Genomic DNA, 23,849 nt, shown 5'->3' on the forward strand with positions numbered 1-23,849 from the left:
TTACATTTATTACAAAATTATTATTTAAAATGAAAATAAAACACAAATAATGGCAGTTTTATTCATTTTAATTGATTTCAGCTCCAATTTCATCAACATTGCACCACCAAAAAAAACACAGATTTTGTTAAAAATTTCTATTTTTCTTAAATTTCCAAAAAAATGGTCCAATGAATATTTTTTTAAATTTGACATAAGATGGTCATTACAATGAGCTTTGAAAAGAAATCAAAAAAAATATGGGTCATCAGACTATTTTTTGCCCCAAAAACGTTTTTGTGACCCCTAACGAAACAGTGATCAACAGCAGTTTTTTGTATATCATTCATCATCGGTGACCAAACTTCACCAAAGTGTGACATATGTTGTCATATCCTTTGTTAAACTTTCACAGAATAATAGTTTCACAAGGCAATGAAATGAGAACATTTATTTTGTTTCTATGAACAACGGTTACCATGGCAACAGGACACGAAGTTGGAAAATTCAAGTTTTTGCATTGTTCTGATGTGCAAGAGTTACAACCAAACAGACAATAGAAGATCAAATCCCATGATTTTAGAGCAACAACACATGGCTTCTATGTAAATGTGAACAAATACTATGATACATTATAATGCAGCTTACATTAGCATTACTGTGGTATTAAATGAGCAAAATAAATTAGTCAGAAGTTAGCAAAAATCACCAAATATTTATTTTTTTAATTTATTGAGATAACAGTCATGCAAGTAAATGGTTAAAAAGACTTTGTCACCTTTTCCACAATAAATGATTTAAGTTGATGAAGCATAATGATAATACATTATATATTTCAGTTGTCATAGTAACATAACCAAAAAATTATGAAATTATAACCTTTTCAAAGGTTTTTCAACTTTCTTTATTTTGAATGCCTCAATAATCAAGCTAACATATAATTGTTATATTTACAAATATGTAAATAGTTTACTCCTCTGATTCAGTCAAGTATTGATTGATAGTCATAGCATTATTAAAGTTCACTTTGTTCTCAGTCCAAATTGTCAATCCTTCTATATTGAATAGTACATGTTGCTCCCAGTCAGATATATCATATTACTATTAGTTGCAATTCTTTTCTTTTAAAATCTTTGTTTTCTGGTTATCTGTAAGTGTTTCCCTCTCTAATTTCTTATTCATACTTTCCCAAACTCTCTGGGTAAACTTTCCTGGGGAATATTCTGATGCTGCGTTTACCTGAAAGGTTAATTTATTTATGTGTAATGAAAAGGTGTAATATATACAAATAAACTACTTAATCTATATATTATTTCAGTGAGTGCAAAATTAATCCAATCATGCATTACATAATCAATTTAAAAAGATTATAGTATACCTGACTAACAAAGGTACTCCTTAAGTGTTTTATACATTTTGTAATATGATATATGGCCAGGTTTTTGAAGTGATTGCAATAATTAGGTCAGCTGATGGGTATGCATTTTATATTGCTTCTGCATATGATGGACATCCTTTTGAGTGGTTTTTGTTATGTGTACAATGACACTTTGGACACTTGGCAATATATATGCTATAGGCAGCATTATAGTTTCCAATGCAAATTCAAGGTCTACATGTATATTTGATAGGTGTGACCTTTACTGTCTACCTTAAATCAATACAGTTGAACTGTTCTTTTTGGTATAAATTTACATATACAGCATGTGACCAAGTTTGTGATAAACATAAGTAATCTACATCACATAGTTATCTTCATTTTCATAATTTTGGCACATAAGAACCATTGGCAGTCTTGATAATATACTTTGTATTTGAATTATAAAATACAGTACAAATCAATAGTGTAAAATGTGATCACTGTGACCTTCTTTTGTCTGGAAGCTGAGTTACTAACTGAGACTGTGAGAGTATATATATAAGTTTGCATGATCTGACACCTTTTAGTTGCTGAGATATACATTTGTTGTATATGAAATTGGATGTTTAATGTTACCAAAGTCAATGAAGTGGAAAATGTAGGTCAGTGACATATGTGTACAAGTTTACATGATCCTTCATTTTATAGTTGAGTCTACTAAATATATTGTCCAAAAAGAAATGTTATAAATGCCTGCAAAACACCATTATTAGATTAAAAAGTATCAAATGAAACCTCAAGTTTTTTCTCAAAGGTAACTACATGTAATCATCCTAAAATGTATGTATTTACCATTGACAGCCATCCTTCATTTTTCTGCATAACTGCTGTTAAAAACCTGCTGTTAAATGATTACCATGGGACCTACAATTGATAACAAATATAAAAAAAACTTAAATAAGTAAATTTATATTATATAGATTTATAATAAGTGAGAGTTTTAAATTACTTGTTATCAATGTTGGTTGTTCAATATCAAAATAATGAAAATAATGATAAAAAAAAGCCATTTCTTTTAATGAAAAAACTATAAATCCACTCACATTGAAACTTAGAAAAAAATCATATTCCATAAAATAACAAGATCATTGCTAAGTATGGCATCCTCTCACCATAGAAGACTGTTGCTTTCACATGGTTGTTTAGAATCTACAATGTCCACTTTCACCTTGACATTTGGGAATATCTTTTCTATTAATAAAGTTTAAGCCTAAATTCTTTAAATTTACCTGTCTCACTTTCATAGTTTCAACCAGTACCAAACATTTGCCATTCTGCAACAAAACTAGCTTCAACCTAATGAAAAAAAGTAGTAACAAAATTTACAAATATATATAAATGAAAGTGCATGCAGTGTTCAAATACTATAGCTGAAACATATTACATTTAAATTTAACTGGAAACTCAAACGGTTAACAATGAAATTTGTAATAATAATATGTATAAAGGCTTTCAAAACCAAATAGGTTTCATTAAATTTGTTGAAATTATACATTAATATAGATTTCATTTAATAAATACAAATGTTACTAATTCTAGTTCAATATTTTTTGTTGAAACAAATTCTGACATGTTTTATACATAAAAGTCTTTAAGTATATATATAACAATGCTTTACCACAAAATTGATTTAAAAAATTTACCCTAAACTTGAAATTATTTCCAAGATCTTTTCAATCATTTTTATGACTGCTTAAGTGAAAGTATGAATATAATTATGGTCCTCATTATACGTTTATATCCACTGAGGAAAATTATAAAAAAAACAACTTTGAAATTATATGACTAAAGATTGAATTACCTTCCAATTATTCATTAAATTAACCATGTTTAAAACTGTTTCTTCTTTTGAATTTATTTACAGCATTCTTTTGCAACTGCAAATATTTTCTTTCCAGTTTCATTCTCATTTTTCTTTTTAAGTATTGCTGATGAATTCACATAAAGTACATTCAATCCATTAAGGAAATTGTTGAAATGTGTGGCACAAATTCCTGCATGTATCATTCCTGAAAAATATGATATGAAATGTCATTCTGCACATCATGGCACATGTATTGGTTAATTAGATAAACTATAAACTATTTAGATTTAGTTCATAATTTTATTACAATTGATTTTTTCAATTTATATTTATATAATATGATTGTGAATTCATGTTTATCTATTTTCTTATAGATCACAGACTCATATTTATTTCTAATAATGTGGAATGAGGGTGGGTTCCCCTCCTTCTTGATTTTCTTTTTTGCCTTCATGCATTATTCTGCATTCTACACATTATTCTAGGTGTTTTAAATGACTAAATATGTAAGGTATCAGACCACTTGGTCACTGATCAAATGCAAAAGAAGACTTATTAAATATGAAAATTCTGATGATAAAATAAAGAAAACTAATATTTTAAGTTTGTAAAACATTATTTTTGTGAAGGAATCATTGTGACTGCATTTGTTTACTTTTTCAATTCTAATTTTATTTATGGTTATATAATTGCTACCAAATAAGTCCCTTATGTATAGATGTCTTTGTGTTCATTGCAAAAATGATAAATAACTTCCAGGGGCAAAATTCCAGAAAAATTACGAAGTCCAGCTTCATAAAAAATTTGAGCAGCACTTCCCCTCAAAATAAAGCTTTTTACCCTCAAACCACATAAACCCCAGACCATAATAGAGGGGAATTGAAGAAAGAAAAAGAGAGGTGTGGGGCAGGTTCATGTATTCAAGACATGAAACCATACACCTTCTCCACCCAGTAAAATTAAAATGTTTAAAGAGAAAATTGAACTCTTACCATGTACAGCTTTTGAATTGATAACAATTCACCAGTTCCATTTCTTTCCTCGTTTCAACACTGTTACACATGTATGATAAGCAGGTTACATTCACTGCAGCTACAACGATATGGTATGGACAAAATGCTCCACGGCCTCCGCCTCGGCTCCTGGTCCAAGCCTTGACGGTCGTATTTCCGTTCACAGACAGTATCCGCAGGGGACAGTTTTATATCTTAACGAACTTATTCTGCACTAGGTGATCAACTAGAGCTATCCTTCGACCTTCTTTCCAGGTTTCGTCAAACGGAGAGTCACTGTCTGTGATCGGACGCCGAATTTCTCCAACTTCCAAAAACTTATATCATATGATCTTATAAGTTGAGAATCATTTAAGACTGTGTGAACTTTCAAGTTGAAGCTATTCATATTCTTTATTTTAAAAGAACGCATGCATTTATCCTTTCTGATAAACCTTCCTTTCTTCTGAGCGATGGGCTGTAACTTAGAAGTTGTTTACACACGTTGTCAACAGACGACATTGGAACTGTTACCGTGACCTAGATATATAGGCGATATATCCTATTTTTTTTTAACGGGAACCAGTTTTACATCAGTAAAACGTTGTTATCTCCCTTAGTGTCGGGAGCTACCTTAAGTATGATGTCATATTTGATTTTACCGGAAGTGGTGCATTTTTCCAGATTGCCTCTCTATCTGAAATCAAAGAGTAATAGTATTGGACGTTATTACCAAATATCATGCTTGAAGCAGGATGTGCACAATTTTTTTGAAATATGCTTGTATCGCTGCACTAAAATGGTTTTAATAAAATGAGAATAAAAAACGATACCTTTATGATATATAAACTCTGGGTAAGGGAGCAGGAGGATAAAGTTTTATACAGAAAGCGTTATATTTATTTTTGCAAACTTTGAATTTTAGTTGGAATGCATACTAAATATTAATGCTAACAACACAATGCACTGTTTTTTTAATATATAGTTACGAAATCCTTCACGGCTGTCACAAAAAGTAAAAAACAAAATGCAGTATGTCTACATGCATATTATTTGATATGAAAACTTTGGGCACACAAGACGTTTATATTTAGTCATATATTCGCACCAGAACTTCTTCATGTTTTGATATTTGTGTAAAAGATAAGCAGGAATCACCCCAAATTCTGCAGATAAATACACACCAGATCAACCACCAAATTGACTCCTAATCATACAAACACACAATGACAAACAACAACAAACAAATGATTTAGATTACATGACTTTGTACAAGCTCCAAATATGTATTAGATGATTTTGTTGACAGAAATACCAGCGACCATAAAACAAATGTCTGTTCAAGAAAGAGATGAGTTTCTAAAAGCAGCAAAGTCCGGAACAACAATACGGTATGATTGTAGAGTTATGATCGTAGGCGAAAATGGAGTTGGAAAGACATGTTTATTGCGGAGATTGATGAATGAAAAGATAGATGATGTGCTAAGCACAGATGGAATCAATATATTAAGAAGGAAATGCCAGATTAATATACAGTCTGGTGAATGGCAATTTCCTACCGGTAAATTATAACTTGATATTTTGATAATTTTAAATTTATAAGATTTCTTCTGGTAGTACTTCATCAAAATCTTTTTTATTGAACAACGTTTAAAACATGTGCATTCGTTAAAAAATGAACACAATATTAATACTGTTATCAAGCAGATTATAGCTTACATTTTAAAGATTTAAAGTGTTGTAACCTATTTGAAGTCTTCGTTAAATTGATACTTTTAAAAATGTGCAGAGTTTTTCTGCATTTCAAATAATGAAACACTTGGCATAAGTGAATGTTAAAAGTACAACAGAAAAAACTTATTACATATTAGATATTTTCTCAATGGAAATAAAACAATCAAATTTCAGCCTTTTTTTGTCTGTTTACAAGTTTGAGTATGTAACCTCAAGTTTTCAAAATATTGGATAGAAACACACAATATATAAAGACAGGTGTTTTGAAACACCCTAGATGTATGTTTATGACTCAGATTTATTTACTATAGTGAAATACATGATTATTTCTATACAACCGTCAAATTCAAAGGTTTATTTATTTTCGATCCTTTTTCGTAAGCAACCAGATGTACTATGATTTTGTTGTTTTATACCTGAAACAATAGTTTCAAGCATTCAAACCTTTGGTCCAATTGGTTAGAACTATATGGATCATTTGCCAAATTTGTGATAAATTGGCCATCTATAGTAACTTGGGAACCTCTCTAAATATTGAATCACCCCTTAGGCTAGAAAAAATAGTTAAAACTTAATCAGAGGAAAAAAGCAGAAAAGATATAATCGGGTTTAAAACTGTAGCTTAGATGATGATTGCTTAAATCAGGTTTATTAATGTACTTAATTATGTAGTTGTTCCAAATTCGTATTGCAAAGTAAGTATTTCTCACATGATTGTAAATTAAAGTCAATAAACGTTTGTTGTTTTTTTTTTTTTTTTTTTTTTTTTTTTTTTTATCAAAAACTGTACCGTTCGAAATTAATACGAAACTGTGACTACAAATCATCAACGTAGATACATCAATGCATACATTGTAAAATATCATGAAATAATATTTCATATCATAAAATGCAATAAGTATTGCCTCTTTCGAATAAAAGAGAATAAGAGATAGACTACGGAGAATAACAAACATATGTCCACCCCAAAATTTTCGACAAAATATTCAAAAACTTTCAAAAGGTTGTGTATACTAACTTTCAATTAGATTTTTTTAGATGGTGTCTAACCTCCATCCTCAACTTTTTAGTCTTATCACGTTCAACAAAAACATTATATACTAGTCAACAAAAGAAACGATACACGATTTTTTTTTATTATGAACAAACAATATTGAAGATTGTAATACCGAATGAAAACGGAATTATAAATCTGTTTACAAAAAAAATTTTTTGCTTCCATGACGTCATTGGGCGTAAATATTTTCTTATTTTTTTAAAAACCGAAGTTACAACTAATGATGCCAACCTCTCATTTAAAGGTAAAGACAATGTTTACATTCAATTTGTTTTTAAAAATCATACAGTTTCTTCGGTTATTTGTAAAGCGAAATTCGGCTCCATAGAAAATTGGTAAAATGTCTACATCATCTTTTCATTTACCATTTCAAAAAATACCTATTTTTTTTACCAAAACAAGAAGAAAAAACATTATTTCAACCCATAATTTATAACATGCATATAACTTGATTAGCATATTGCATATTTTTAAACAAATTTGATTTTTTTAGTATTTTGATGTGTGTCGATTTTAATCCTATTTTCTGCAAAAAGAATTTGAATTATATGATCATCTACGCGGAACTTCTTGTCCTTCCGACAGGTTTTGATTTTTATAATTTTAATCCACATGCATGGCAAATGACAACCTTTTAAAATAGTGAATCTCATTTTGTTTTGTATGAAATACTTTTCGATCACTTTGATTCCAAAGTCGTTAATCGTTCCTTTTGTTAACTAGTATATTTAGCGTCTGTCGAATTAGTAAAATGAATTTATTTCATAAAGTTGGAAAGCCTAACATCAATACAATCTATCAGGAATCTTTTATAATAAAAGTGAACAATTCATTAGCCGTTTGTTCGTCACCTGGATAAATATAACCCTTTGTTAACTAAATATTTTAACAGAAGGAAAGATTACCAAGGGTGTTACCAAGGGTGTTACCAAGGGTGTTACCAAGGGTATTACCAAGGGTGTTACCAAGATGTTGCTCAACTTTGAAAGACTAAGTTTCGAAACTTTAAATCAAATGTCCAATGAATGTTAATTTAAAATAAAATGATAAACTATTAGGTCATTGGATATTTTTTTTGGGAACAAGACACCTTACTGAGCTTGGATCAAAACAGAAGAACAGACAAAACTAATAAAAAGTATAAGATCAGTTAAAACAAATGATATAAAAAATCCATGGCTTTCAAATGTGTGAGTTCAGACATTCATGAAGGTTACATAGCAAGGGCTAACAACTCCATTAAGGGATTTTTTGAATTTTATTTCAACAACGTCCTTTTAAGCAACAACCCTCTTTACTGGATATATCGGTAGGAAACACGTGTTCATCATGCTCATCAGTGTGGTTTCTGTTCATCTCTCTATTCATTTGTATATACAGATGGTCAAGAACTACAACTTTCTTCGTCTGGTCAAAGCGAAGAATTTGCAGACTGTGGTTTTTGGGATTTTGCAGGACAAAAGGAATTCTATGCAACACACCAGACCTTTCTCTGTACAAATGCTGTTTACCTCTTGGTTGTAGATATATCCAGAGATTTCAAGACTAAAACATTTAATAATATGATAGAAAAAGAATTCAATAACGTTGGAGGTAAACACTATGTTTATTAAGATAAATTAAAGTAAATATACTATCAAATTATTTACCGATAATAAGATATAAATTCAAGATAAAGCAATTGGGTTTATATATAAAGAAAGAAAAAAACATCAGTGGAGAATGTTTTTAACTTGAAGTCAATCTGACATTTGACAAATACAACTAGTGTTGCAAATTCTATTTAAACAGGCATTGTTCAACAATTGTGTTGTAGTTGGAATAAAGCAGATGCTTTTGGATCCTCAATGCTCTTCAACTTTGTATTTATTTGGCTTTTTAACTATTTTGATCTGAGCGTCACTGATGAGTCTGATGTAGACGAAACGCGCGTCTGGCGTATAAAATTATAATCCTGGTACTTTTGATAACTATTTGTATAAAAAAAACATGAATCCTTTTTAATTGTTTTTCCTGTAAATATTGCTTGAATTATAGAGAAAAGTATCAGCACCACTGTCTTTGAAACTAACAGCAAACTAACTTGATTTACATGTTTTTGTTATGCCATATCTTCAAAAATGTTTTTATTAAGACATCCCATATTGATATTAAGAAACGGTTATTGCATTACATAACTTAAAAATACAAATAATCCTAATGTGAAATACCTTCCACAGGCATTGTCATTTGGAAATACTTATTGTAGATGAACCAATGTAACAATGATGTCATTGTTAGTTGAAGTTACAGTGCTTTTCACAAACATTTTAATAACTGAACAAATGTCATGAATTTTGGTCAATTTTTGAATTGAAAATATGTATTTTATTCTTATATGCGTAATTTCAATCTGGAAAATTGAACAGAACAGTATTTCCATTGTTATGAGGACCTTTTATAATTCTAAAATTATCATTCAGATGATGTTTTTGTTATATTCAAAGCCAGAGTAACACAAAGACATAAACCACAAAAAAAAAAACCAAGAGGTTAACATGTGATCATCAACAAAAGAGTGGATTCTAATAATTCAATGTTTAAATACTGCTAAAGATTACCATTCAACGCATCCCAAAGAACTAACTTAAGATATGTTCTATGACAACCATGAATGAGTTTGATTCCAATTTGGTTTACCAGACGCGCGCTTCTCCTACATAAGACTCAACAGCGACGATCGAATTAAAACTATCGGAAGGGCTAATTAAGGTACGAAGTAAAGACATTGAGGACTCAAAATTCCGAAAGGTTTGCCAAATGCAGCTTAGGTTTCTTGTCGTAGAAAATCCATAGAAACTCTCATGAATATCTGTTTTCATAAAAATATAAAATATACATGTTTCAATGTATTGTAATTTTCCATTTTAGAATATATTGACTTCTGGCTTGATAACATACACTGCTATAGTATAGACGATACGAATATGTCAAGGCACTACAATGAAGATGGCTTAATAAATCCACCTGTCATAATAGTTTGTACAGGGATCGACAAAATCAAAGAGGTATATTTAAACTTATGATGTTCAACTAACGATAGAATAGAAGACTTTAAATGTTTGCATTCGATGCTTCTCTAACGAGTATACGGCATTATTGATCATTGCTTTACACGAAATGAATAATAATTATCATTATCGCTATTTTGTGCATTTTTCGTTTGATCTTTTTTTTTTGTGATAATTTTTCATATCATGGTAATCAGAGGGGTCATCTCAACTTGATTGCTTTTCTCGCTGAGAACAATCTCGTTGAGATGATCAACGATAATCTATAAATATATGATGTATGGCATATGGAAAAGTTGATTTTCTAAGCTAAAAGTCTGTTATCGGAGTCTATCTATTTTATTGGGATATTCTAAATAAACGGTTGCAATTGCCGGTATATACCACAAGGGCATTTGCCTTATTAATTGATGCCCGAATGATATGTATAAAAACATGCCTTACATTTATAACCTCCTCTTACAACGACGGCTGTTTCCATAATTATACCCAAAATTAATGCTCTTTTTATGCATTAGGGATTCTTTCTAAGAAGTTGTATTTATTAATACTCAAATGTAAATCTTTTTCCACAGTTCTTCTTATAGACAGATTATGCACATAGTATTTATCATTGTCTTTGCTCACCATTAAGAAGAGGTTTGCTACGAGACTTTATTTGTTGAAGGCAATTTTCATTTGTTGAAATCTACCTTTTTTAATATTCAATAGACAAACTGATTCGTAAAGATTTAAAATATGGCACTGAAATTAGATATTTTGAATAAAAGGAATAAATTTGACATTTTTTTTATTGTAGTCAGAGAGAGACAATAGGATACAACTATTTCAAGATCATCTGAATGAAGATCTTAATGTTAATGATAAACGCAGACATATTCGAAAAGTACATATCTTATCAAACAAATTTCCAAAAGATTATGTACAGGAATTTCAAAGGCTACGCGAAAATATTTTTTCTGAGGCCAAGGCTTTAGATAATTGGGGAGACCAGCTTCCAACCCGATGGATAGTTCTAGAAAAGGAAATGTACATGAGAAAAGAGAAACACGTCCTTACGTATACTGATGCTAAAGAATTGGCAAAGGAATGTGCATTTCCTGATGTCGCAAAAACAACTTCTGAACTCGAATCTTTTCTCAAGTATGAACACGATATTGGAAATATCATATTTTTTAAAGACCTAAATAATTTCATAGTATTAGATCCGGAATGGTTGGCAAACGTATTTAGATGTTTCGTCTCACATCAATATAAAGATGAGTTAATTGGTATGCCAGAATGGGCAATTCTTACAAAAACAGGCATGTTGAAAGAAAACTTGATCAATACGTTATTAAAAAAACTTCCGAGTTTGACGTCAACAGAGCATAAAGTATTTATACTAAAATTAATGGAAAAATTTGACATCATTGTACGACCGAAAAATGATGAATACAAACAACATATGTATATGCCATGCATGATCAAACCTATGCCTTTCAAAGACATTTATGGAAAGAATAATATTGAAAATTGCAAATATTCCTCTTGGTTTTGTCTTGTATTCAACTTTTTACCACCGTCATATTTTAATCATATTTTAGTTAGCTTTGTGAAAAGCAAACAGTTAGTTTTTGATGAAAAAGATAAGAAGCTGGGTATATATCGCAATATTGGAATTTTTAATCTAAATGACACTGGTAGTGAAATACTTGTCATTTGCCTCTCAAAAAATTTAATTGCTATGCAAGTAAGACAGTTGAAAAATGAAGATGTTTGTTATAGTTACGTAAAAAAACAACTGATAAGTGTTGTTGATTCAATTAAGCAAAGATATCGAATTAATGTATTCTACAAAATACGATTTAAATGTCAAGATGGAAGTCTATTAGATAATAATGGAATTGGTTATGATGAAGCAATAGAAAAAAATGAATATCGATGTACAGATCATGACGAAATGCATTCTAGCAAAGACATATACAGATCTTGGTTAAAGGTATGTTTTAATTCTTAAGCGTAAGAAGTTATTTCTGTCACAGTGGAGTACGTATATAAACATTGTAGTAGAACTTTCGTATATGTTGACAAAAGATAAGAACAATCTTAAAGGGAGCATGCATGACGTAGTATATATATAATTGATAAGCCTTCTTGAAAAAAAAACCGGAGGTCGATTGTTTTTTTTTTTTTTTTTTGCTTTTTTTTTTTAATTTAATCAACACGTATCCATTATGTATCTAACTTGAACTATTTTATTGATGTCTTTTCAATATTAGTGTGATTGCATTAAACAACCATGTTATCATGTTCACGATTTTAAACAATGCATTATTTATTAGAATGTCAATTGTTCTCAAACAATTGAGAGGTCTTTCCTTTTGTAATGTAAAATACATGTTCCAATAGACGTAGAATGCATTGAAAAGTTCTAAAAGCTTTAAAACACACTGAAAATCCTTTAAATAAGGTCAAAAACACTGAATTCGCTATATGGGACATGACCTTGACCTTTGACCTTTGGCAAGGTCATTAGTCCCCAATGTCATTGCTGAGGACCCCATGGGTCTAGGACCTTTGGTTATATAGTAAAAGCTGATTTTTTCTTTTCAGAAACCTAAAACAGGGATTATGCCCCTTACAAAAAGGTCAAATCTCTTCGGTCAAAATGTAACAAAGTTGCGCCTGAATGACCCAAATATTTTCCACTATACAACACTTCTGAAAGTATTAAGGTTGCTGAGATGATCTGATAACAAGGTGTTAGGTCAAAGGTCAAGGTCAACATACATATTTGACCTTGAGATATTTTTCAAAGTCACATGACTTGATGATGAATGGTGAAGATCCTAGGTGTCTACGACTTACGGTTTCTGAGTTTTGGTGGCCAACCGACACCGGTTAATTTTAATAGGGGCATAACCCTACCAATGAGTCGTTGAATCTTTTCGATCTAAATGTAACGAAGAACCAGGGTCTGGTCCTGAACAAATTTCACTTCGTTTTTTTCTACCTATAACGGTTACGGTGTTGGATTGATAACAAGGTTTTTGGGTTTCGGAGGGATTACTCCGAACCGACAAAATATGTCGACTAACAGGGTGAGTTCTGGATAGGTATTCATGACACCGATACAAAGTGTGAACATGAAAGCGACACGTCTTACGGTTAAGGCTGCTAACTTCGTCAAAGTTTGGTGGAAAAAGAATAATAATAATAATTAAAAACCAATTGTTCAGAGAACAATTGAAGGTCTTTCCACCAATAAGGATCTATTTTGATATGAAAATATTAAAATTCAGTTGAAAATGTCAGTTCGTATGGCTTAATGATGTATAAATATGAATTTTGAGCAAAGGTCAAATTCTAGAACGTCAATTACTGATGACCTTGACCTATATTTCAAGGTCATAAACCAGGGACCCCAAATCAAAAGACCCTAGGTCTGTAATATGTATAGTTAATGAGTTATATCACTTTACGTTTAATTCTAAATATGGAAGGGGCAAAAACTCTCATTTTATGTCTACGCACCCTTTTAACCAAAATATATAAGTTATGACATGTCGCAACTAACAATTTAGTAAAAATAATTTGTCGGTATCTTATAAGGTTAATGAAAATGAGTGAAAATAGGCCAAAATTAAAATTTAGAATATGACCTTGACCTTTGACCTTGACCTAATTTTAATTTTTTTGGATTTTTATTACGCGGTGTCAGTTTCAAAAGCGTATTAATTGTTAGATATCATATACCATATGTCTAAGCTTCATCTTGCGAAACAAAAAAATTGCGAAGAAACAAAAAGTTGGCGGAAGAAAAAAAAAAATAATAATAATCAGAAGAAAACCAATAGGTCTTTCCACGGAAAAGTGGAAAGACCTAATAATAATAATAATAATAATAATAATAATAATAATAATAATAATAATAATAATAATAATAATAATAATAATAATAATAATAATAAACAGAAGAAATACAGTAAGGTCTTTCCCTTTTAAAAAAGGAAAGACCTTAATTAAAGTTCACACATAATTGGTAAGAGAAATACTAACATAACGTAACACGTCTGTCTTTAAATGACTTTATCAATGTTATCCGTAATTTACAAAATAATATAACGAAGTATATATAATAGGAATGTTATGGACATTCCTAGCAATAAACCCAATGCTATGTACATCCTGATTAAATCGCATATGGATTTGCGAATACACATTTGTAAAGATATGTAGTAAAACAGTTAATATCATTCTATATCTAAAAAAAAATAAAAAATAACAGAATGTAATCATTAGAAACCAAAAGGTGTCGTCGTTCTGTTGATATCAGTCACACATAACACATGTAGACGGGATTCAATTCCCAGTGAATGCATATATATGTTAAAAGAAAATCAAGAGCAAGTTTAGAAATTGTCCCATAAGTGAACAAATCATTTAATACTTTAGGTTGCAGTCTTGTAATTGACTGCTCAATAGGCTAACATACTAAACAGCTGATCTTTGAAAATAAAAAAAAAATAAAAATGCTACATAGAAAAAAAATTTCATGTTCATATCATGTATGTACTAATGTGAAATTGTGATTTAATCGAGAAAAAAGTGGGTCATGCCACGAAGAATAAAAAGTTACGTAACCCTGAAGTCAAAAGATTTTTTTTCTACTTTCTGTTTGCTGTTTTTACTAGGCTGCACCACTTACAGTAAACATGATATCCTTCCACTTTCCTGGATTCATATCCCCAAAAAGATGCAAGATTTTTTTAAATCTATAAATATATGTTTCAATTCAGCATAAACCTATGATAAACAGAAAAAATTGAGTTCAGAAAAAAAGCAGAAAAAAATAGACTATTTTGTTTCCCTCCATGTTTTGACATGCACCGGAAAGTGGAGTTGTAAGACTGGTACCTATAACAATAATGACATGTCTTTAAAAAATAAATCATAGGTTTCATTAAGTAGTCATATTTGAACATAAAAAATGCTATTAAAAGAACTGTTTTGTTGTATTAAGAAAAATAACCCTACTATTAAAGCAGTACCCCTTTCTGAAAACAGGCAAAATTTGGAAATCAGTCATGACTATCAAATGATCTGTAAATCTCATTCTAGTCTATCTTTATGAATGTTTTCTTATTATTTGGATACTGTAAAGCTTGAAGAGTATTCTTATCTATTATTTTTATTATTTTTCCTTCTCTTTGATTGAACCACATTCAATAGTTTACCCCTCCCCTTTTTTCCATGAAATCTTCCCAAGTTGGCCTCTTGTTTAAGTCAAATTGAAAAACTACCCAAAACTTTTTCATAGTGAAGAATATGCTACAATACAGCTATCTAAACACAACAAATACCATACCTTTCCCCTTTTTGACTATACAGGTCTTTATACATGCCTACTATATCATGGTTTTTCGATTGTTCTTGACACCCAAATGCATATAAAATTTGCAATAAAAATCAAGAAAAACAAAATGAATACTCAAGTTGGTGTTTTTGGTAAGAATATTTCTCACTTGTCACACCTAATCACAAAAATCCTTGTCATGATGGATAGTTTTAGAGAAATTCTACTTTTTAAACAACTTTTTAACCCAAATATGAAATTTTCCATTAACCATGCAGTGCCGCAGACAGGAAAAGAATATAGACTCATGCAAAGTGATCAGTTTGTGAAAATCTTTTCACCAATAGTTCAATTTATATATATTCTACCTAAATGTCAACAATTGAGCCATAAAAATAATAACCCTAGCGAACAAATTACTTTTGTATGTAACTGTCTCTTCATTTTTGCACTGATTTTCAATAAAATTGCACAACTAGAAATTTCATCACATGAACAAGATTTCATAGAAGAAAAAATCTTTCTATGTTCTTTCTAATTGAAAATCATGAATGTAATACCATCAAAGTCTCAATTTACCTCAAACTGTTGTGCTTTATATCTATTAATACTTTTGAATGGTGTCTAGTACAAAAATGCATAATTATAACATGATTTCAGTTTTTTCAGTGTAACTTGATACCCCATGATTTTTTTCTCTTAAAAAGTTCTTAAATCATGATGTTTTATCATTCTGGGCACGCAAAAGTTCACATGAGCTACTTTCTTGCAGTGAACATATGAAAAAATTACCATATGCAGGTTCCAGTCTTGTAATTGACTGCTCAATAGGCTTACATACTAAACAGCTGCTCTTTGAAAATAAAAAAATAAAAACCGCTACATAGAAAAAAAAATCATGTTCATATCATGTATGTACTAAATTAAATGTGAAATTGTGATTTAATCGAAAAAAAAAGTGGGTCATGCCACGAAAAATAAAAAGTTACGTAACCCTGAAGTCAAAAATTTTTTTGTCTACTTTCTGTTTGCTGTTTTTACTAGGCCGCACCACTTCCAGTAAACATGATATCCTTCCATTTTCCTGGATTGATATCCCCAAAAAGATACAAGATTTTTTTTTAAATCTATATATATATGTTTCAATTCAGCAAAAACCTATAATCCAACAGAAAAAATTGAGTCCAGAAAGAATTCAGAAAAAAATAGACTATATTGTTTTCCTCCATGTGTTGACATGCACCGGAAACTGGAGTTGTAATACAAGACTGGTACCTTTATAGTTTATTCGTATATGACCAAGGTTATGTCAAAAAATCTCAAAAGAACTTTTTTGTCTGATTTACCTCGAAATTTTACTCAACATTCTCTTTTTGTCTGACTTTTTTTGTAAAACAATTTAACAAAGTCTAAATTTGTCATAAATATGTACCTAAATTTTCAACATATGTCTTGCCAATATTAACATTGGCTAAAAATTTCTCGACAGTCTGAAAAGTGTCTTGATTAGTCTACCCCTATTCTCGACTGTCTTGAATTTGTCTCGATAAGTCTTGACCTTCTTAATGATATCCAAATGTATCCCGACACAATCTTGACGGTCTTAAAGATGTCTCGACACTATCTCGACAGTATAAATTTGGTCGGAATTGTGTATCAACACATTCCTGACAATTTTAACACTTTTTTATGTTGTTTTATACTTATTTCAATAACCGTTAAACTAAGTTTAGAAGAATTATGATACATTAATGCATTGCTAATAATGAAAAGAAAACTTGTTGGCACAATAACTGTTTATTTACCAATGTTTATATTGCACATATGCATTAAAAATGAAATATGTCTACAGTCTGATTTATTTCAATCATTTATTACTTGTTTATAATATTTAGAAATGAAAACCCACATATTATATTGGTTGATATAAACATACTCACATTCGTATTTGTTTAAATTTTCATTCCCATATTTGTATTTATAAAAAATACTTACATGCCAAATTTTAGTTTTTGTTGTAATAAATGTTAATAGAAATAAGAGTTTATGCTATGAAATACAGAAAAAGTGCAAAATATACATCAAGTATATTGGGTCAAATAAATTTTCAAGAAACACTTCAAAATGTTCAGAATTTGTCAAGCCATACTGAAAAAAAAAAATTTCGAGAACCTCTCAAGACATTTCAAGACAGTATTCAAATGTCAAGAAGTTTTCAAGAAATTTTAAGACCACATTAAGCATGGTTAGAATGTCAAGAGTATGTCGAGTAAATTTCAAACAAATTCGATATAAGTCATACTTTTTGAGAATGTCGAGTAATTGTTCCTGCAAATCAAGACACAATTGGTCTTTTCAGACTTTTGGACTTTTATAGTGATTATAGCTATGTTTATTCCGTAGGAAGAAGAGGTTGAAGAAGAACGTAGTAAGTTTCTTTTTACTTTGAAATTTTGAAATAATAAAAGAGGGACGAAAGATACCAAAGGGACAGTCAAACTCATAAATCTAAAACAAACTGACAACGCTATGGCTAAAAATGAAAAAGACAAACAGAAAAACTATAGTACACATGACACAACATAGAAAACTAAAGAATAAACAACACGAACCCCACCAAAAACTAGGGGTGATCTCAGGTGCTCCGGAAGGGTAAGCAGATTCTGCTCCACATGTGGCACCCGTCGTGTTGCTTATTTGAATCCGGTAAATAGTCTAATTCGGTAGGGCACATTCATGAAAGGGAAGGGATTGTAGTTACGACGTAAGGAACATATCCGATATCATTTGTGAAACGGTTATTCCATAACGGTCAACCAACTCGTGATGGCGTCCGTAAATTTTACGAAGGGATGATTTCAACTTCACCATTTGGAACTCTTGGTTTAATAGCTTCCTTGTGAGCAGTAACCCTCTATCAAAAAAATCATGATAGGAAATGCAAGCATGGGAATATCGTATCAATTGGGAGATATATACCCCGTATGCAGCTGCTGCTGGAATGTTGCTACTTAGGAATGGAAAGTTTACAATTGGAAAGCTGAAATCACCTCTTTTGTCGTAAAGTTTTGTTTTCAACCGACCCTCATTGTCAATTTCTAGATGTAAGTCAAGATATGAAGCCGACTTAACTGTATCTGTAGTATCCTTTATCTCCAATTCGATGGGATAGATGCGTTCCACATAGTCACCAAATTTTGAATTGTTTAGTGAAAGAACGTCATCTATATAGCGGAAAGTAGAGTTAAAGGATATTGCTAACTTCTTATCTTTCTTCCTAAGAAGTTTCTGCATGAAGTCAGCCTCATAATAATAAAGAAACAAGTCGGCAAGTAGAGGGGCACAGTTTGTTCCCATTGGGATGCCGACAGTCCGTTGAAAAACCACGTCCTCTGAACGTTACAAATATGTTGTCAATCAAGAAATCAAGCATCTTGATAATATCGGTTTCAGAGAATTTTTTGTTTGAATCAGAGTGATTCTTTACAAAGTATGATTTATCCCTCCCTAAGACAAGATACTTGTATCTACGTTGGCCATTCTTTTTTATGAAGCAAAGTAATACCAACCATTTCAATTTGTCTTTTAGTTTGGAATGTGGAATACTTGTATAAAGAGTAGAAAAGTCAAATGTTTTAATACTGTTACAAGATGAAAGAGAGTTAGATTGTATGTACTCTAAAAGATCTTTGGAATTTTTAAGTATCCACATCTGATTCACGCCACCTCTAGAATAGGCAGTTTCACAATAACTTTGAAGCCCGTCTTTGATTGCTGATAAAATAGATGTTAATAATTTAGAAAGAGGTTTCGTGGAGCACTTGGAAGACCCAGCAATATACCGTTGTTTGTAAGGACACTTATGTAGTTTAGGTATCCAATACATTGATGGAAGATCCAGTTCTTCATCTTTGGTTGAAATACCAAAGGAACAAAGAACAGACCTATGATTATCCAGGATTTCCTCTTTGGTAAGTGTCGTGAGGGTATATGTTGAGTTTCCAAGTGAATTGTCTATACCTAATTCGTTTATCAAGCAATTGATGTAGTGACTTTTACAGACAAAAACGATGTTATTTGGGGCTTTGTCTGCGGGGACAACAACATATTTATCATTGCGGTCGGATAAGTGTTTAGCAACATTTGAGTCTTTAGAGATTGACGTAGCATGGGCATTGATGGACCCATTCAGTTTCTTAATCCTGATTTGTATTAACGACCTCACTGCCTTAATCCATTCGGATAGAGTGTCTACATCTTCCTTTTCACGTTTAGCCCATTGCCTGGCATAATCCTCGACTGAGTCCATCAAAATTTTAAAGTTGTATTTCCAATTGATGGATTTAGGCTCACGATATTTCGGACCTTTCGATAACACATATAAAAGTGTCTTTATAAATGTTTTCTTTATTTCTCTAATTTAAGCAGGTGAATTATGTTTTTCCCTTTCCCTTCTATGCACTTTATATGAATACATGGTATTAACTCTTAATATGTTCAACATAGTATTGCTATTCGCATTTCTGGACTTAGGTATTTCTTTAAAAAAATGTTTCAACTACATTATTAAACCATATCAGTAAAGATTACTTTTAAAAGTTCATCAAGTAACAGGTAATTTTCGGGACTATAGGACAATATGCGTACAGTTGAAATATATTTATGGTACATATAATATATATATATATATTGTACATATCACAACGTTCAATATTTGATATGATCCAATATGGTCGTTTTTACTTCATAAAATTTCAATCATTTGCTCTAGGAACGGCTATAAATTTCGAAAGGGCATATAAAAAAGTGTACTTTATGCTTTGGAAGATTATAACCTTTAATGGATTTTAATGTTCAGAAACTGTTGATCAAGCCTCCAACTGATGAATAAATGGTAATTTGAATCAAACTTTATCATGTATTTGCGGTCCACCAAGTGTTTCATATCTTAAACTGCATAGTGTTGTGCAGATTCTATTGTCCAGAATAGAATTGAGAATGTTTATCATGTCGTTACAAATAATACGTAAGAAAAACATTCAAACAGCAATAATCGTCCAAATCTATAACATTTTTTTGGCAAATTAAAATCATTGAGAACCTATGTTTCTAGTAAATGCTATGCATTGACACACTCCATTATACACAGGTGTTTACATTTCCTGAGAAAAAAATGCACCTTCAGCCAAATTGATCAGGCCGGCATTTTCTTTTCTTTTATGTCTACGTTGTGTCATTTGTACTATTGTTTGTCTGTTTGTCTTTTTTCATTTTTAGCCAGGCGTTGTCAGTTTATTTTCGATTTATGAGTTTGACTGTCCCTCTGGTATCTTTCGTCCCTCTTTTTCAAATATTTGAGTTTGGCGTTTTTTTATTTAAAGGAAATCACGAAAAGCACTTCGGCCGCACTAAATGCATAAAATGATTTCGTTGGAATGAACCTTAGACAGGAATCTGATGTTCCGTAGTTGTAAGATGTTGATGTGGTTCATAAGTTTTCCTCGCTCCTCGTTTATATAGATTAGACCGCTGATTTTCATGTTTGAACTTTTTTACACTAGTCATTATTGGGGCCCTTTATACCTTACTGTTCGGAGTGAGTCAAGGCTTCATGTTGAAGGCCTTCTTTTGACCTAAAATGGTAAACCATTCGTCAAAAAATAAAATGTTTGTGGTACACATGAAAATATTGTAGCATATTGTACCTAATAACAATCTTTTAATCAATCAAAACACTATAAATATAGTCTGCATTTTGTAAGAATCTTTTTTAGTGAATAAAGATATGAAAACTTGAAGGTCGGTTTGAGAATAATGAATTCACAGTTTTATCCTGTATGATTAAAGCATGAATACAAAAACATATTAAAACTACATATAAAAAACTACTGACTTATTCTTTGTACTTGATTTAAAAAAAATAGTTATTTAACCTAAGTTAAAAAAAAAACAAGTTCTTTAAATTAAGAGAAGCTAATCCAGTAGAACTGCATTATTTATTAACAAGAAATACATGAAATACTAGTGTATTAACAAATTGTACACATACCATATTTGACCAGAATAACTGCAAAGATAAACCAGATAAACTCGCGGGTCTAAACCATTTTGTTTTAAATATAGGATGTCGCTATATTTTTCTGTAAAAAAAATGAACGTTATCTTGTACTAAATAAAAAAATGAAATAGAAAATATGGTGTCACCGTTAATTTAGGCTCACTATCTGATTTCGAAAAAAGCATACATTTTTGTAAAAGTTCTAATAGGAGAAATAGGTAATATCGAAAAAAAAATACATTACAGAAATCGCTCAAATTTTACAATAGTTCAGTTTGAGTTCAGCTTATTTGAAAATAATAATAAAAAATATAGGTCACCGATAAGTTAAAAAAATATTTCAATTTTAATACCAAAAAATGACATTTTTTTCACCAAAGGGAGATAATTTGGAGCTTTTTTCAAGGATATTTACATTTTATAAAGTCATTTTGGGGCCATTTCTGTACTATATGAAAAAGGAACAACTAGGGGAGTAATAAATAAAATTTGAATGAGAAAAAAAAAGGTTATTTTTTTTTCTGAAATTTTTATACATTCGAGCCTCCTTTAATAGATACAAAATGAAGAACAAACTGTTGACGGTTTGTTTTATCATTTATGACTACATAATTTAACGTGAAATATGTAAGGTCATGAAAATTTGTATATATTTCCCTCTCCTTTATCTTATATCGCTGATATGTGAAATATTGCTAGTAAATGTTTGTTGCTGATGTAATACATGCATAATAGTTTAAACTGCATTTATACATGTATGTTAATTTCTGTAAGTTATATTGCATACTTTTGTAGAAAACAAAGGCCACATAAAGTAAGTTTTATTTGTTGTTACTTTCAATTATAACGATATACATGTATGTTTGGAAACATGAACTATTTTTAGAACACAGGTAGAAAAAAATGCGTTAGATAAATTTGTCGAAGCTTAATGTAATGCGGAAAAATGGCTCTTGTGGAAAACGTAGGTCGCAAATTTCTATTTTGTGTCTTGTTCTTTTACGATATTTTCATTTCTTGTTTTTTTTTATTATATACTAAACTAGAAAATTAAGACACAAATATTTGTTTTTTTATATCAAGTGTGAATCAATTATTTGTAAAGTTAATGTATTTCAAGATATAAATCGATTGTATACCAGTATTCATTTTTTCTTTCTTTAGGTGCAATTATTGCAAACACATGTCCGTGTACAAGTGCTATGATTGCAATCAAGTTTTATGTAGGGACTGTTCCAGAAAACATTGTTACACGGGAAAGGATAGTACACACTTAATGCAACTTATCAGCGATATTTTCATTTTGAACTGTAAATTCACTTTGTATAGCATTGGGTCATTTAGGGATATAAAATGTTTACCCGATGGTGGGGTAGTTGCAATTGTTCATGGAATTTCAGTATTTTCTGTATTTTCTATCAGTGGGAAACGAAGACATGATATACAATTAGAAGACATCCCTTTGAAAATGAATGTAGTGGACAAAAGTACTGTCGCGGTGCTCCTTGAACACTTTATAATTGCTTTAGTTGACATTCAACAAATCCATGTTCAATACATTCGGAAAATTCCAATACCATATACGCCAGTTGTTTCATTTTTATACATTGAAAACGAATTCTACATAGGCGAAAAATATTATATTGTAGTAATTGATATGTCAGGAAGTATAAAAAGATGTATTAAACTTAGTTTTACTCCAAATGATATGTGTTACGATGTTGATTCACAACATATTTACTGTATCGGTAGAGAACATAGTCAGCTGATCTGTATTGATAGAGATGGTAATGATATATTCACATTTACTGATCCGAATATGACGAATCTAAATGATTTTACCATAGATGACGAAGGAAATGTGCTCGTGCTGTGTAAAAAGGAAGATGACATCTCGAGATATAGTGTTATCAAGGTAGATGCTAATGGCGAGAAAAGTGAAGTAGTAATTACAAATATCAAGAAGATATATCATGACACTCGTATTTGTTACGACCACTTAACCAATTCAGTAGTTATTGGAGTGTATGATACAGTTTACATTTATAAGAGAAAAGCATAGTGTGAGTATATGATGAACACAATTAGGACCTTTTGACCAATAACTTTTCTTATAAAACAATATGCTGTATTGACAATTGTGTATTGAAGATAGACACATTTACTCTAAATGCAAATTGCTGTTAAAATAAATGTTATTTTTTATAGGTTAAATATATATCGGGGGTATCATAAGGCACAAGATATTGAGTGGGTTCATGTGTATTTTTGAAACGCATACTAAAAGTAAAAAGTGTACTGTAAATCAATCATGCACATCGTATATTGTGAACTGGGTTGACTTCCTGTGTGTAGAGAGAGAATATATGATGGTAAAATATTGGATAAAATTATTTTGTACTGATAATTGTATATAA

The 23,849-nt window shown here is 30.6% G+C and overlaps 1 protein-coding gene and 1 long non-coding RNA gene across 2 annotated transcripts; one reads left to right on the plus strand and one right to left on the minus strand.

The window, feature by feature from the left end:
• Window positions 1-2,438: 2,438 nt before the first annotated feature.
• On the minus strand, window positions 2,439-4,823 carry LOC134694723 (uncharacterized). The gene is made up of 3 exons (XR_010102594.1): window positions 4,196-4,823; window positions 3,201-3,408; window positions 2,439-2,695 (listed from the first exon to the last, which is right to left on the minus strand). It is a non-coding gene; the product is annotated as an uncharacterized LOC134694723 (long non-coding RNA).
• A 704-nt stretch (window positions 4,824-5,527) lies between these two features.
• LOC134694192 (probable serine/threonine-protein kinase pats1) lies at window positions 5,528-12,766 on the plus strand. The gene is made up of 6 exons (XM_063555190.1): window positions 5,528-5,756; window positions 7,879-7,932; window positions 8,367-8,579; window positions 9,897-10,033; window positions 10,836-12,017; window positions 12,632-12,766. The coding sequence occupies exons 1-6, from the start codon at window positions 5,528-5,530 to the stop codon at window positions 12,764-12,766; spliced, it is 1,950 nt and encodes a 649-aa protein (XP_063411260.1).
• The last annotated feature ends 11,083 nt before the right edge of the window (window positions 12,767-23,849 follow it).

This window comes from Mytilus trossulus, chromosome 13 (genome assembly GCF_036588685.1).
Source record: "Mytilus trossulus isolate FHL-02 chromosome 13, PNRI_Mtr1.1.1.hap1, whole genome shotgun sequence".
NCBI classification, from domain to species: Eukaryota; Metazoa; Mollusca; class Bivalvia; order Mytilida; family Mytilidae; genus Mytilus; species Mytilus trossulus.